Genomic DNA, 15775 nt, shown 5'->3' on the forward strand with positions numbered 1-15775 from the left:
TTTCTAAGGCACAGGGAAGTCAGTGTACCTAACCTCTGCATTGTTCACAAAGGCAATTGTATATAAATTATATAAAATGTTAGTGAAGAGGAACAATTTAGTGGATACAGCTTAACATGAAAGGTGATACTTTACCTAGAACTCAAAAAGAATCTAGAATTTTAAGTGATACAGATAATGACTCCAGTGAAAATGAGAGAAAAGTATGAAATAGTAAGCAACATCTACAAACAGCAAATAGTCTAGACTGGAAAATGAGATCTATGTTTTGGGTAGAGGTGGTAAAAAATTAGGATCGAAAGGACAACTTGGGTCAGGCTGTAGGAGGTTTTAAATGCCCAGCTAAGGAGTTTAGACTTTATTAACAAAGAAAGAAAAACATCAAAACTGCACCTTAGGAAGACTTACAAAACAGCACTGCAAGGAATGAATAGGAATGGCAAAGATGGATTAAATTAATAGGCAAAACAGGAACATAATAAAGCTGAATTAGCCTAAAGTGATAATAGCAAAATTAAAGACATAAAGGAAGCTATTCAGTGAGAAAGTTTAGGTTAGGTCTTCTTGTTATACATGATCTAGGGCATTCCATTTCCTCTTTTAATATTTCTCTGTTGCGATTATTTATTCATGATTTTTTTCCTGCTAGAATGTGAGCTCCATGAAAGCAAGGACAGTGTAAGTCTTATTTATCACTACATTGGCACATAGTACTCAAATAACTATTGAATGAATTCAGAATATACTCTTCCCTAAAAGAAAACAAACAAACAAACAAAAAAAACAAAACTTTTTCGAGGCAAGTAAGAATTTGTATAAGGATTCTCTAAATTTGGGAACATTGCAAATTTTTCCAGACCTAGAATTTAAGCCATTGTCAGATGAAAATCCTATTCCTGTCTATAGCCATTACTAGATGCTTCTGAGTAAGCTTGCTTTTCATTCTAATTCCAGAAGCAAACCATCTGCCATTACCTGAAATCTTGTCCATACTAAATTCTAAGACAACAATTCAAAAAGCTGTAATCTTAATAAGCACTAAAATATAAATCAAATGGGAAAAAAATTTTAGAAGTTCATGCACAAAAAATAGGCTTACAATACCTTAGGGGGATTAAATGGATATGTTTCTGGTATTTTTATCTCTAGCTGATATCTTCCTCCTAAAAAATGGGGAAAACAGAAAGTTAAGAAGGCTACTCACCCCAAATATGTGAAGCCAAACATAGTGAAATAGCTTTTCAAACCATGTACTATTTTATATTCAATTACAACAAATTCATTTAAAAGTTGAAATTCAAAAAGTAAATATAAAAACACTAGTTTTTCATTTAGAAGTTATTTAAAACATATAGCCATTTTACACAACTATATCAGTTTATCAGTGAATAACAGAGCTAGAGATAGATAAATACATTAAATCCAAAGACAATGCAATGCGTCACTGGGACAATTAATACAGGTTCCGTCTCCTTTTGTTTCCTCTAGTTCACACTGAGAAGAGTCGCTAAGTAACAGAAAACACAGAAAGAATAAAAAGACATAAAGAACACAAGAAGTATAAAGGCATAGATGGTACAGAAAAAAAGTACATATGGTTATGTCATAAACCGGAAAAATCTACTTCTAGCTCGTTTCTCTCAAATACAAAAATGCCTCCAAACTTTTAACTTGTGCCCAAAATTAAAGGCCAACACTTCTTGTTAAAATTTTTAAAATAAAGTTCAACAATACCAGGTAGGCATAAAGATAAAAACAAAACAAAATAAAACCAAAAAACCCTATTATCGTCCTCTCAACAGGTATACAAAAAGAAACACTTTACAAAGAGGTTGTTTTTTGGGATCCCTGGGTGGCTCAGCAGTTTAGCGCCTGCCTTCGGCCCAGGGAGTGATCCTGGAGTCCCAGGATCGAGTCCTGCATCAGGTTCCCTGCATGGAACCTGCTTCTTCCCCTGCCTGTGTCTCTGCCTCTCTCTCTCTGTGTGTCTCTCATGAATAAATAAATAAAATCCTTAAAAAACAAAAACAAAGAGGTTGTTCTTGCCAATAATATGTAAAGAGAAGGCAACATTCTGTTTTGAAGTTATCGTGAGCAACTAGCAGCCAAATACATATTTTTAAAGAAGTTTATCTAGCATCCCGTAACTGGGTAATTCAAGGGGAAGATAACTGTCACTCAGGGAAACTCTGAAGGGGAAAGTCTTCCATTGGATGAGAGGGTGGATTTGAATTCTAACTTCAAGGAACCTTCTAATCCTAAGATTTTATGATTCATTAACAGAGAATACACACTATTCCAAAACGGAACAAATAAAACTGTCCTACTGAAACACATATGAAACTATGCCTAGGATTTGCTTCAAAATAATAAAGGGATGGATGAGATCAAAGACTGGCCTTAAGGTGATAGTTATTAAAGCTAGATGATGAGCACACCAAAGATTCATTATACCATTTGTCTTCTATATATAACACTTTCCATAATAAAAGTAAAATAAAATAAAAGTATGCATTAGCATTAACTTCATAATTTCATAATTCAACTCTCAGTATATCCTGGGTTCTCTCAAATCCACCTCCCTCCATTGTTAGGAATACATGAATGTGGACCTGGGAGAAAAACAAAAGAACAATTCACTTGGTACCACTTTTTTCAAGCCCTTTTTGGTTCCAATTCTTATTTTCTTGCTAATTCTTTTTAATGGTATCGCACAATGACTGATGCATGAGTTGAACTAGATGCCTAAATCAGAGCATACAGCAATAGTGAAATCAAAATAAAGGAAAGTAGGAAAATAGGAAAGTAGGAAAAGAAAAGAAAAAAAAGAAAAGAAAGAAAAGGAAGAAAAGGAAGAAAAGGAAGGAAGGAAGGAAGGAAGGGATAGGTAAAAGAAGAATACCGGAGAAAATTTTGTGTATATGGATACACCTGTTTTTGTTTAGAGTTATAACTGCTAGCTTCAAATAGAAGTTTGGCCTAAGTATTACATAGGTTCTTTTTCCTTTCTAAGAATCTTACTTTTTCTGATAAATTCTAAGATTACTGTCTCTATAAACTTTCATATAAAGTTCTTCCTTCTTGGATGCTCAAAACAATTTCTTGTTAGCAGTGTGAGAGTCCAGAGATACTATCTAAGTAATGTTGGACCCTAGAGTCCCCCCAATCCTATTTTTGCTCCACATGCTATTAATACCATCTATCAATATGCTCTATCTTGCCTTATTATCTGACAACTCTCAATATATAACCACTGTAACATTAACCATAGCATTATTTGATATATATATATATATACATCAGAGCAACACAACTAAGAGAGCTTTATAACTATATTACTCATAAGTTTTCACTATAAATCATTTCTTTTTAAAGAATAGCTTTTTAATATTAAAAACTTATAATCTTTAACTTCATCTAAAAAGAAGATAGGGAAGGGATGGAATTTTTTTAAATATCAACTATTCCATAAATTCAAAACAACTGTTAGGAAGAAAGGTTCAAGAACTAAACTGTTCCTTTGCCACTATTATAGCAAAAGAAGAAAATAGATTTAAGTATAGTATGTGCAATATGGTAATTTTAACATGGGTGTTCTGCTTTTCAATTTGATTACTTGTAACACACATAAAATAGTTTCCTCATTAGTTAATAATTATAACCAGTTTAACATTACACATGAAAACACTTGCCTTGGCTATGAGATTTAAAAAAACAACAAAAAAATTCTCAAAAACTAGCAAGAACCCGCAATAAATATCAAATACTTCTCATGTTCATGTTTCAAAAAAAAGTACCTTAGTTTATATGCCCTTCAATAGTGCTTTTCCTAAATAAAATGAACTTCTCAACAATCATTTTATTTATGATAAAAAGAATATGATTTATACTCAAAAAGCATATTGAAACTAGGCTTATCAAAACAAAAACAATTAGTATTATCAAACATTAATATCTTATTTAGTGGCAGCAGCAGAAATAAACACTTAAATATGACCAAACTTGTTTCTAATTAATAAAGAATATAGTACATTTATAACTCAAGTATCAAAAAAAATAACTCAATTATCTTTCAAATGAGTACTATCCAATTTTTTAAAATTTGTCTACTTTTCTGCCTACCTAGCTTTAGTTCAGGAGGTGCTTTGTTTATAAATACCAGTTTGCTGAAAGAGTCCTAGAATGATAATGCTACTGCCATACTGTTTTTTAAAAATACATCTAAACCTAAAAAAGATTCAAGAATATTCATAATGCCTGCTTTTAAGAAGTTAGTGTATCATTCCATACAATATCTACTACTAAGAACTTGATTTTTATAAGATAACTAAAGATCTTTTTTCCATCTAATGAATTGTCAAAAGGACTAAGTGAACAGCAGCCATCAAAGTATCCAGACAAGGCCTGGCATATAGGAGGCACTCAATAAACAATATAATACTAAAGGATTTCAAGAAATGGCTCATATGAACTATAAAACAGTAAATAGAATTTTATCATTTAAGATTTAGTAGAATATGCTAAAGACGTTCTAGGATCTTTAAAAATTTAAATGAAAACAAAGATATTCTAGACTATTGGACTTTTCTGATAACTTTTATCTGTTCATTACAGAATTATAGAACCACCTCAGAGTAGACATAACCACCATTTCCAATATTCAGTCAATCCTCATTTATTCAGAAGCAGAGTAATTGGAAACATTGGCTTTGAAGTCAAAGGCTATTAGGACTCAAATTCCAGCTGTGCCACTTAGATGTGTGACCTTAAACAAGGCACTTAATTTCTCTGAGCTTAAATTTCTTCATCTATGAATCAGTGATAACTACTTACCTCATAAGATTTAAGGATTCAATGAGAAAATGCATATAAAGCTCTATTACCACAAATTCTGTTATTATGATTTCTACTAAGCATATATTTGAATGCCTATTATATGCAAGAACCTTGGTTATGCTACATAACCCAAAATTACAATAATATTCATTACTGAAGATTTGCCTAATGAGGAAATAAAAAGCTATAAAGCTTGTTTCTATATCTTACCACCCAATTAGTCTAAAGTAGCTACAAACTTAGTTTGTGAACACAAAGTTCAACAAAGTTGCCTCCTTTCTTTTCTCCGTCTTAAAACGATAACTCAAAGCTTTCCTGAATAAAGAAAATTAAATATCTGGAATATAGCCTGTGTGAAGACATATGAATGAATGAAATGCTAAATGACAAACAAGGGAGAGGAGCTTTTAAAAAAAAATTTTTATCAGAAATTTAAGGCAAGGTTTGTTATAGATACCATATGAAGGGTAACTGAGCATCTATATAGTCCATATATTTGAGGCTTAACATGCTAGATGTTTTCTACTGCTAAATTCTAACCTGTATAACTGTAACTTGGCTCCACTAAATCTATATTGGGGAAAGAAAAAAAATCAGCTAAAATTCAGTAAGAAAAATCCATCTATATAAATATCTAAATTTATTATTAAATGTTGTAATATCCTAAGCCAAATGAAGTTATCTTCCATGTAGTTTATAGATGCTTAAGATTATTCTGATTTAATGTTTCAGATAAGTTCTAATACGCACAATATTTTGATACAGAAAAAAGTACTTGCCTTCATATGGTGTGTCTGGAGGTCCTGCTATTTCTCCTCTTAATTCTGTAAAATTCTCATCTACAAGATCTACTTTAATTTGATTTTTGCTCGTCTTAAAAATAAACAGAAAATAAATGTTAGTTATATCAGCAAGAAAAAAGCCTATTTTAAAGTATTATCTATAAAAAATTTTGAAACCCCCTCTTTAATAAACTTGATTTTCTGCTCTAGTAAAAATAATAGCCTGTGCTTTTCTAGAATTTAATTAGCCAGTTTTAAGAATATTTAAAACAAAAAAACTAACAAATTTTCACTTCATTGTTTTTAATGAAATAACACCACTTTGAACAACACTACAATGGCTTGTTAACTTTATTAGAATGTTTAGAAAAAAATAGCAGACACCTATTTTATATTTGCCAACTTCATGTAAGTTAGGTCCAAAGTGATAAGACTATTCATCTGCAGATGAACACTGCTATACTATACCCCCATATTACATGAGTTCTATCCATATAAACAGTGAGTTCTATCCATATAAACAGAAAACTCAGGATCATTAAAAGTCATTTAGGATATAAGCTCTCACTTAAACTGCAACAACTTGGCTGTTCTGGTTAACTGAAATACTATTCCATCCACCGAGATGGTGAAAACTCTAAGCATCTAATTTCCTTTTCCATTAAAAGTTACTAAAGCCTAAATGCCTCACTAGAATCATCTAATGCCTTCTTCAATTTAAGTTGCTTAGTTTAAACTTTTTAGTTACTTCAGTGGCAACTACCTACTTTTCAAAACAGACTTATTTTAAATTTATCTATATCTATTTATTTTGCAATTTACATATCTCAAAGTCCTTTCACATCTACAGTATCATTTCAATTTCTCAATCCATTCTGAGTCAATGGTGACCTTAAATGATTTAGAAAAATCTCCAGTGGGATTCACATTAATGTTCAAAAGTACCTGTCTACAAACGAGCTCTCCACTTACATTATCTAATCTATACTAGTACCTTACTGGTCCAAGTCTATATTCCTAATATGGTAAATTTTCTCTCTCAATGGTTAAAAACCTAAGTCCTTAATTTACAAGTTATGTTTTCATTTTTTTTGGTTAGGATTTCATATTTTTACCTAAGTAACACAATATAACCACTTTTATGAAAAAAAAGCCTTGCAATATTTCAAGAGTAAACTTTTTGCTTTCAAACCTACCTTCTTAAGCTTGCTTACTGGATGTACAATGTAAGAATTACTGTTTTAAGGTCCTTGGCTTCCTCCCCCCAAGCCTCCAACAAGAAGATAGCATTTTACATTTTCTCTACTAGTTTGTATTAATACAGAATGTTAAGAACTGAAAACATGTATCTTAAAACCCAAGTTTTAAAGATTTCATGACTTCTAATTAATCTTTTAATAACATAAGATTAAAAACTTATTTTATGCACTTAAAATATTCTAATTAGTAGGTTTATTTCATAACCTTTTACATTTGGGATTGTTTTTCATATTTTTCTGAAGTTAGTTTTGCCCCCAAACTAAAATTAATTACAAATCGACACATGAAAAACTTTTTCCTGTGCTCTCAAAAATCATTATCACCTTTGGTATTTGTGGTGGAGGATGAAATATACAATTTTACCAACAATAAATACGTTTCCAGTATGCACAGGAATGAAAAATGTTAAAATGAAAATCAGAGGCATCACACTTTCACGGACCAAGGAAAAAGCCCCAAGTGGAACTAAAGGACTTCCATTTCTCCCCTGAAAGTTCTAAGTAAAACTAGAGTAATCGATCTTACAAATCATCAATGTCTTCAAAGTTCTTTATAGCTTCCCACAATACCCACTTTCCAAAAGTACATAACCCTAAAATGTGAATATAGTAAAGGATGATTAAAGTTTTGGGGAGGAAAAGAAGAGATAAGAGAAATAAGAGAAGCTGCCTTCCAGATTGCCCCCAATTCTTGAGTTAGTAAAATGCTAAATAAACAATTATTAATTTTATTAGTATTCCTCTGTCCTTATTTCTGTCACTACCTCCAAATTATAATTTGAGAAAAATAGGTCTTTTTTTCTCCTCTAGAGAAAGCACACCATTAGTGTATGAAAAATGTACTAAATTAGCTAAAAAAAATACAATCACCATGATGAATCCATTATAAAGAAGAATCCTATATGGTCTAGAGTAGGGCCTTTATCTGCAGATAACCAAAGATAAAAAGAAAATGGAAAGTTAAAAACAGATTTTTCATAGCTTAATTTTTCTATCACACAACAATTATCCTTTATTATCTTCACAGTTTAACCTCCAATTACTCCATAATACAAAATTCTGTTCCCAGTGCCCAACTACCTTAAAATCCCACTTAAGACCAAGAACTGTAAGGAATATAATGAAAAATGGCAAGAGATGTAACAGTATTTTAAAAAGTATGGCCTTTGAAGTTAGATGGGAGTTGAATCCAAGTTGTCACTTACTTGTGGCATTAATTTAGGTAAGTCACATAACATCTCTCAATTTTATTACTGTAAAATGAGAATACAAATCTCAAATTTAAATGAGAATCTTCTGGAAAGCAGCAGCATAGTTACCCTTTCTCTAATAATGTTAGTTACAAAAACCTTTGATTTCAAAGCCCTATTTTAGAAATTTCTTTTCACAGCTCTGTTTCCAGTATAAGAAGGAAATGTTATTCCTAAAAATAAATACCAAAACAATGTGTTATTCATCTTAATGACCAGGAACACTATGGCTTTGGTATGAAACCTTGAAGAACTGTGTTACACATTTTTTGTGAGGACAGCTACAAAATTGCTTTTCTATACTTTCTTCTCCCAACTCAACTAAACACACAGGGGGGCCTCTGGTAGTCCTGGTTTTTCTGATGTTCCTTTGTGGCTCCAATGTGTTTCTAACATGTAAAAGGAAAAGAGATGAATAGAAGCTACAGTTCCTAGTAAAAATTTTAAATGAACTATTAAAATGTAATACAAAATATGCAAAATAGCACATAAGATCACACCTAATCTGAATTTGGTAAATTAGCATTACTGCCAATAAGCAATAGTGTGGAATTTAAAGCAATTCTAATAGATTTCCAAAGCCATGGCACATCTCTTGGTGAATTGACATCATCATCACAAAAATCTTTCAAATTCCTTGAGTATACTATATGCCAGAAAGAAATCTCAAGTGTTAAAGTCAACAAAACTAAGTCCTTGCCCACTTAGAGCTTACATTCTAGTGAGAAAAACTAAAAACTAAGATTTCATCATAAAAGCGCTAAATACATTGTTACTTAACCTGTTTAAACTAACATGTGACCTCAAGAAAGTTAATTAACAACTATGAAACTCAGTTTCATCCTCTATCAACTGGGGATTATCATAGTACTTACTATATACAGTTCCTGGGGGACTTTAACGAATACAGTATATAAAACAGTATAGAATAAATGCTGAATGTATAGTGGTCATTTAACATTGGAATATGTTGACTTTTGACAATGATGTAGGAGCAGAAAACTTCCACCTAAAGCAAATATTGGTTGTTGTTGTTTTTTAAGGAGCCCTTGTCACATTATTCTCACGTGTATTTATTCTGTAAAATTTATTCTAAAACAAAATTTCAATCTAAATTTCAGATAGACAAATATAACTCTGAATTACCCCTAACATTACAGAACATTCTCACATTCTCATATGCTATAAAGAAACTATTGGTTTGTTTCCCAGTCAAATCACAAGAACCAAAATTTAGGAGCACTGTTTATCAGTATCATGCAAATAAATGTGAAATTCAATTCTCCCTAAAATTTGCTGAAAATGCAGATGAAAAGGTTTAATAGTTGCCATTGTTTTCCCCGAATTTAATATGAATGACTTATTTTCCCCTACTAAGGCCCCTCAGGGCCTTATAAGAAAGATTCCCTTATAGGATTTCCCTTTTAAGAAAGATTTCCACCTTCCAAGCAGTTATTAAAAAAAAAAAAAAATTCTGAAGGTTAGGGCATGTCACAAATCCAAAACAGGCTGACATGGAAACAGAGTAGAAGGAAACTGAAGCCATGGGGAACATTTACGATACTCACTAAATACAAGTTCTAGATCGGTTCTAACAGATAGCTAATATGAGCCACAAAATTTTCTACTAATCACACTAAAAAGAATAACATGCAATCAAAATAAAATTTCCTGAGATATTTTCATTTTGTAAAAAGCTCACGTCTTGGGGACCCCTGGGTGGCGCAGCAGTTTAGCGCCTGCCTTTGGCCCAGGGTGAGATCCTGGAACCTGGGATCGAATCCCACATCGGGCTCCCAGTGCATGGAGCCTGCTTCTCCCTCTGCCTTTGTCTCTGCCTCTCTCTCTCTCTCTCTCTCTGTGACTATCATAAATAAATAAAAATAAAAAAATAAAAAAATAAAAATAAAAAAAAACACTGTGCTCATTACATCTATTAAAAAAAAAAGCTCACGTCTTCAAAATTCAGTGTTTAATTTACAAATCATATTCACATTTCGATTTGGATTACCCACATTACATGTGTTCAAAAGCCACATGTGATATTCAAATTCACAGATATAGAAAGTAAATTATTGGCTGTTAAGAAAGGAGAGGGAAGGGAGAGATGGGAAGGATCTGCTAATGGGCATGAGAATTATTTTAGGGGAGATGAAATGTTCTGAAATTACATAGTGGTAAGAGTTGCACAACTTTGTGTGTGAATATACTAATGACTGCTGAATTGTACATTCTAAAAAATCAAGAACAATTTTTTAAAACTTGAAAAAAAAATCACATGTGGCTAGTGGCTACAGTATTGGACAAGTACAGCTATAGAGAACCAGGAAATGACAGCCTTTCCAATTAAAACAGTCTGTCATGGGATCCCTGGGTGGCGCAGTGGTTTGGCACCTGCCTTTGGCCCAGGGCGCGATCCTGGAGACGCGGGATCGAATCCCACGTCGGGCTCCCGGTGCATGGAGCCTGCTTCTCCCTCTGCCTATGTCTCTGCCTCTCTCTCTCTCTCTCTCTCTCTGTGACTATCATAAATAAATAAAAATTAAAAAAAAAACAAAAAAAAACAGTCTGTCATTAAAATTTTATTTTTTGGACTTCTGTCCTCATACTTCAGACAATATGTAATTTGGAATAATTAAAGTTCTGAACATATTAATTCCATGAATATTTACTGAGTACTCATACTATTCACAAGGTTGTAGCATTTAATAGAATGCTACAAACAAAAATAAAGGAGTTTATTTCTGGTTTCCAATCCAGCATGTAAAAACTTAGAAATCATCACTCCCATCCACAAAAGAAAGAAGCTAAACACACTGGAAATCATCTCTTCTAAAATCCATCAGAGAATTGAAGCCACAGGACAAAATGCTGCCCCCAAATCATGGATACACAATGGGCAGAAAATAAAACTCAAACTTACCAGGGCAAAAGCTCACAAGTATGAAGCATTACCCAGGCAGGAAAGCCTAAACTGTAATTGACAAACTGCTGGAGGCACAGTCTGGATGAATTTGAGACTGAAAAACTCTCAAGGGGCCTTCCTGCTTTTGTTCAGTTTTTACCTCCAGGATCCCTACTGGTTCTCACAGTGAAAATCAGAAGAAAATGCCCTCATGCTCCTAGCAGGGGGAAGGTAAAGAAGCCATTTTGAAATAAACCTAGAGTTTTCTGATTTCCAAGGCCTGTCCTCAAGAGAAACTTCCAACAGGGGTCTTAACGTATCTAACCAACCTGAGGGAAGAGAAGTACCCTATTCCAAACCCCTCTAGTCTTCCAGTATTATATGAGGGGGAGGGAGAATGAGAAGTACTTTTGAAGCTTAGGGGTGTAGACTCCCTAAAACACTAAGACCCAATTACAGGACTACAGAATGCTTCCCCTCCTCAAACCACCACTTCAATAGGCCTCCTGTGTAATAACAGGGGATTACAACTCAAAGAACCACATGTCTCAGGCCTGACTTAAGATGTCTCTAAGGAGCCTCAGAGGCAACAGGGAAGACAAAAACAAGAGCATCAGAGATTTTGGATTCTGATATATACAGCAAACAGTAAACAGAGACTAATCCTCCCTGGACAGATAGACATAAAGTCTCACACCAAAGGCCTATTTATTTACTTCAGTTCCTTTTACCCATGACATCATGTATGGCTTTGGCTTTCAAAAGAAAAAAAAAAAATTAAGGCATACTAAAAAACAAAACCACAGAAAAAGACTCAGAAGGTAGAAATGCTAGAATTAGACTAAAAATTTAAACTACGGTTAATATGCTAAGTGCCATTAAGGAAAAAGCTGACAACATCCAAATCAAATGGGTAATGTTAGCAGAGAGATGGTAACTCCAAGAAGGAATTAAAATAATATGCTAGATAATTTTAAAAAATATGGTAACAGAAATTAGAAATGCCTTTGATGGGCTTATTAGTAAGTGAACACAAACAAAAAGTGAGTCCATAAGTTAGAAAAAATGTCAATAGAAACTCTAAAAACCGTAATCAAAGGAAAAACAAATGAAAAAGATAGAATAGAATCTCCAAGGGATGCCTGGGTGGCTCAGTGGCTGAGCATCTGCCTTCAGCTCAGGGCATGATCCTAGAGTCCAGGGATCGCGTCCCACATGGGGCTCCCTGCATGGAGCCTGCTTCTCTCTCTGCTTATGTCTCTGTGAGTCTCTCATGAATAAATAAATAAAATCTTAAAAAAAAAAAAAAACCCACGCAATATGATACACAGATCTATCAGGATGGCTACTATCAAAAAAACTGAAAATAACAAGCGTTGACATAGATGTGGAGAGACCGGGACCTTGTGCACTACTGGTGGGAATGTAAAACAGTGCAGCCACAGTGGAAAACAGTAAGTTGTTCATCAAAAAATTGAAAACAGGGGCACCTGAGTAGCTCAGTCAGTTGAGTGTCTGCCTTTGGCTCAGGTCATGATCCCAGCATCCTGAAATCAGGCCCCACATTCGGCTTCCTGCTCAGAAGGGAGTATGTTTCTCCCTCTCCCACCACACCCCCCCCCCCCCCCCGCTTATGCTCTCTTACTTTCAGTCAAATGAATAAACAAAATCTTTTTTAAAAAATGAAAATGGACTGACCATGTGATCAAGCAATTCCACTTCCAAGTGCATGCTCAAAAAGCAGGGTCTCAATCTGCACACTCATTTCATGGCAGCACTATTCAAAAAAGCCAAAGGGGCGGGGGGTGCAGCTGGGTGGGTGGCTCTCAGTTAAGCGTCTGACTCTTGATTTTGGCTCAGGTCATGATCTTAGGGTCCTGGGATCAAGCCCCACACTGTGTCCCACACTCGGCACGGAGTCTGCTTGAGGATTCCCTCTCCCTCTCCCCCACCAAAATAAATAAATCTTTTAAAAAAATCCTTAAAGTATATATCAGTGTAACAATGGAGTTTCAGAGGTGTCTGGGTGGCTCAATCGTTTAAGCATCCAATTCCTGATTTTGGCTCCGGTCACAATCTCAGGGTTGTGAGATCGACCCCACATTGGGCTCCATATTTAACAGGGAGTCTGCTTGAGATTCTTGCTCTCCCTTTCCCTCTGCCCCTCTCCCTCTCTAAAATAAATAAACAATTTTTAAAAAATGGAATATCAAAATACATAAGGCAGTAAGAACAAAACTGTAATGAGAGGGTGCCAGTCAGTTAAACGTCTGCCTTTGGCTCAGCGCATGATCTCAGAGTCCTGGGATCAAGTCTCACATCAGGCTCCAGCTCAGTGGGGAGTCTGCTTCTCCCTCTACCCATTCATTCCCTCTGCTTATGCTTTCTCATGCTTTGTCAAATAAATAAGACCTTAAAAAAAAAAACACTATAATGAGAAACAGATGAATCCACAACTATCGTCAAACTTTAACATCTCTCTACCACTATTTAATACATCCAGTAGGCAGGCATAGATGGATTGATCAACAAACACTAAATTGAATCTAATGTACATCTACAGACTACTTATGCAACAGTAGCAGAACATACACTCTTCTCAAGTTTACATAGAACATTCACTAGACCATACTCTGGGCCATAAAGCACAAATTCAAAAGAACAAGAATCATAGAAAGTATACTTTTAGGCCACAATGGAATTATGTTGGAAATCAGGGACACCTGGCTGGCTCAAACGGTAGAGCATGCAACTCTTGATCTCAGGTTTGTGAGCTCAAACCCCACACTGGTTGTAGAAATTACTTAAAAATAAAATATTTTAAAAATAAGTAAAAATAAAATACATATCGGGGCACCTGGGTGGCTCAGTGGTTGAGCATCTGCTTTTGGCTCAGGTCATGATCCCAGGGTTCTGGGATTGAGTCCCACATCAGGCTCCTCGCAGGGAGTCTGCTTCTCCCTCTGCCTATTATCTCTGCCTCTCATGAATAAACAAAATCTTAAAAAAAAAAAAAAAAAAAACTAGAAATCAATGATGCAAAGAGAACTAGAAAACCTCAAAACACTTGGAGATTAAACAACACGCTTCTAAATAACACATTTGTCAGAGAAGACATCTTAATAGAAACTTAAAAATATTCTGAACTAAATGAAACAAAAAGACAACTTATCAAAATCTACAGGATGTGATAAGAATAGTACTTTGAGGGAGATTCACATTGAATGCATATCAGAAAAAAGTCAAAATTAATAATCTAAGATTCCACCTATGAAACCAGAAACGGAACAAATTATAAACAAAGTAAAAGGAAAATAATTTAAAAGATGGAGCAATGAAAATGAGAAAAGTTAAACTGAATTCAATTAAACTGAAAATAAGAAATAGAAAAGCCAACTAAACCAAAAATTGGTTCTTTGAAATAATCAACTAAATTGATAAACCTCTAGACAGACTAAGAAAAAAGAGAGAAAACACAAATTACTAAATACCACAAATGAGAGACCCATCTCCACTAATCCCACAGACATTAAAAGGACAAGGTAATATTGCAAACAACACTATGCTCACAAATCTGATAATCTAAGAAGTGAACGGATTCCTTAATAGACACCATCTGCCAAAACTGAAGACAGACTATCTGAAGAGACTAAATAGGATTATATGTATTAAGGAAATTGAATCAATAATGAATAACTTTGGGGCACCTGGGTGGCTCAGTGGATGAGCATCTGCCTTCTGCTTAGGGCGTGATCCCAGAGTCCCGGGATGGAGTCCCACATCAGGCTCTCTGCATGGAGCCTGCTTCTCCTCCCTCTTTCTATGATTCTGCCTCTCTCTCTTGTGTGTCTCTCATGAATAAATAAATAAAATCTTAAAAAAAAAATGAATAACTTTACAGAAGAAAAAGCACCAGCCACAGATACTGTTAATGATGAATTCTACCAAATATTTAAAGAAGAAATTATGCCAGTTCTCTACCTCTTATAATCTCTTTTGTAAGGTAGAAGCAAAGCAGGAAGTATTTCCTAACTCATTCTATGAGGCCAGTATTACCAAACACACACGACAAGTACAGACCAGGGTCTCTCATGAACATGTCCGCAAAAATCCTCAAAAAAAATTAGCAACTTTACTCCAACAATGAAGAGAATCATATGGTTACCCTTGAACAACATGAGGGTCAAGGATGCCAATACCCTGCACAGTTGGGTATCTGCATGTAGCTTTGGATGCCCCCAAAACTTAAGTATTAATAATAGCCCACTACTGACCAGACGCCTTACTAGTAACACAATCAATAAACACTTAATTTGCATGTTACATGCATTAATGCTGTATTCTTATGACAAAGTAAGCTAGACAAAAGAAAATACTAACAAGGCCAAAAGGGAGAGAAAATACATTCACACCACTGTATTATATTTGTCAAAAATGCATAAGAGAATCTGTGCAATTCAACTCTGTGTTGTTCAAGGGTCAATTGTATACCATGACAAGTGGAATTTATCCTGGGTATACATGCTGGCTCAATGTTCAAAAAATCAATTAACATAACCCAATCACATCAACAGGCTACAACAAAAACCACACAATCACATCAATAGATGCAGAAAAAGAATTTCACAAAATCCAAAACCCATGCACAAAAACACTCTACACACTAGGAATAGAATGGAACTTTCTTAACTTGATAAGTAGTATTTACAAAAAAAACCTTACAGCTAACATACTCAATGGTGA

At 34.3% G+C, this 15775-nt stretch overlaps 1 protein-coding gene across 3 annotated transcripts in view; it reads right to left on the reverse strand.

The window, feature by feature from the left end:
- Window positions 1-15775, reverse strand: part of UBE2K (ubiquitin conjugating enzyme E2 K) — a 67858-nt gene that overhangs the window by 28225 nt on the left and 23858 nt on the right. The window contains exons 2-3 of one of the 3 annotated variants that reach the window (XM_038533448.1): window positions 5616-5709; window positions 1105-1163 (exon numbers count right to left, since the gene is read on the reverse strand). The exons of 1 other annotated variant lie outside the window; for it this stretch is intronic. In XM_038533448.1, the coding sequence (XP_038389376.1) occupies window positions 1105-1163; window positions 5616-5709 (153 nt within the window). The remainder of the gene's footprint in view (window positions 1-1104; window positions 1164-5615; window positions 5710-15775) is intronic. One more of the 3 variants, XM_038533450.1, reaches the window with a different exon arrangement.

The sequence above is a fragment of the Canis lupus genome, chromosome 3, assembly GCF_011100685.1.
Source record: "Canis lupus familiaris isolate Mischka breed German Shepherd chromosome 3, alternate assembly UU_Cfam_GSD_1.0, whole genome shotgun sequence".
Lineage (NCBI taxonomy): Eukaryota > Metazoa > Chordata > Mammalia > Carnivora > Canidae > Canis > Canis lupus.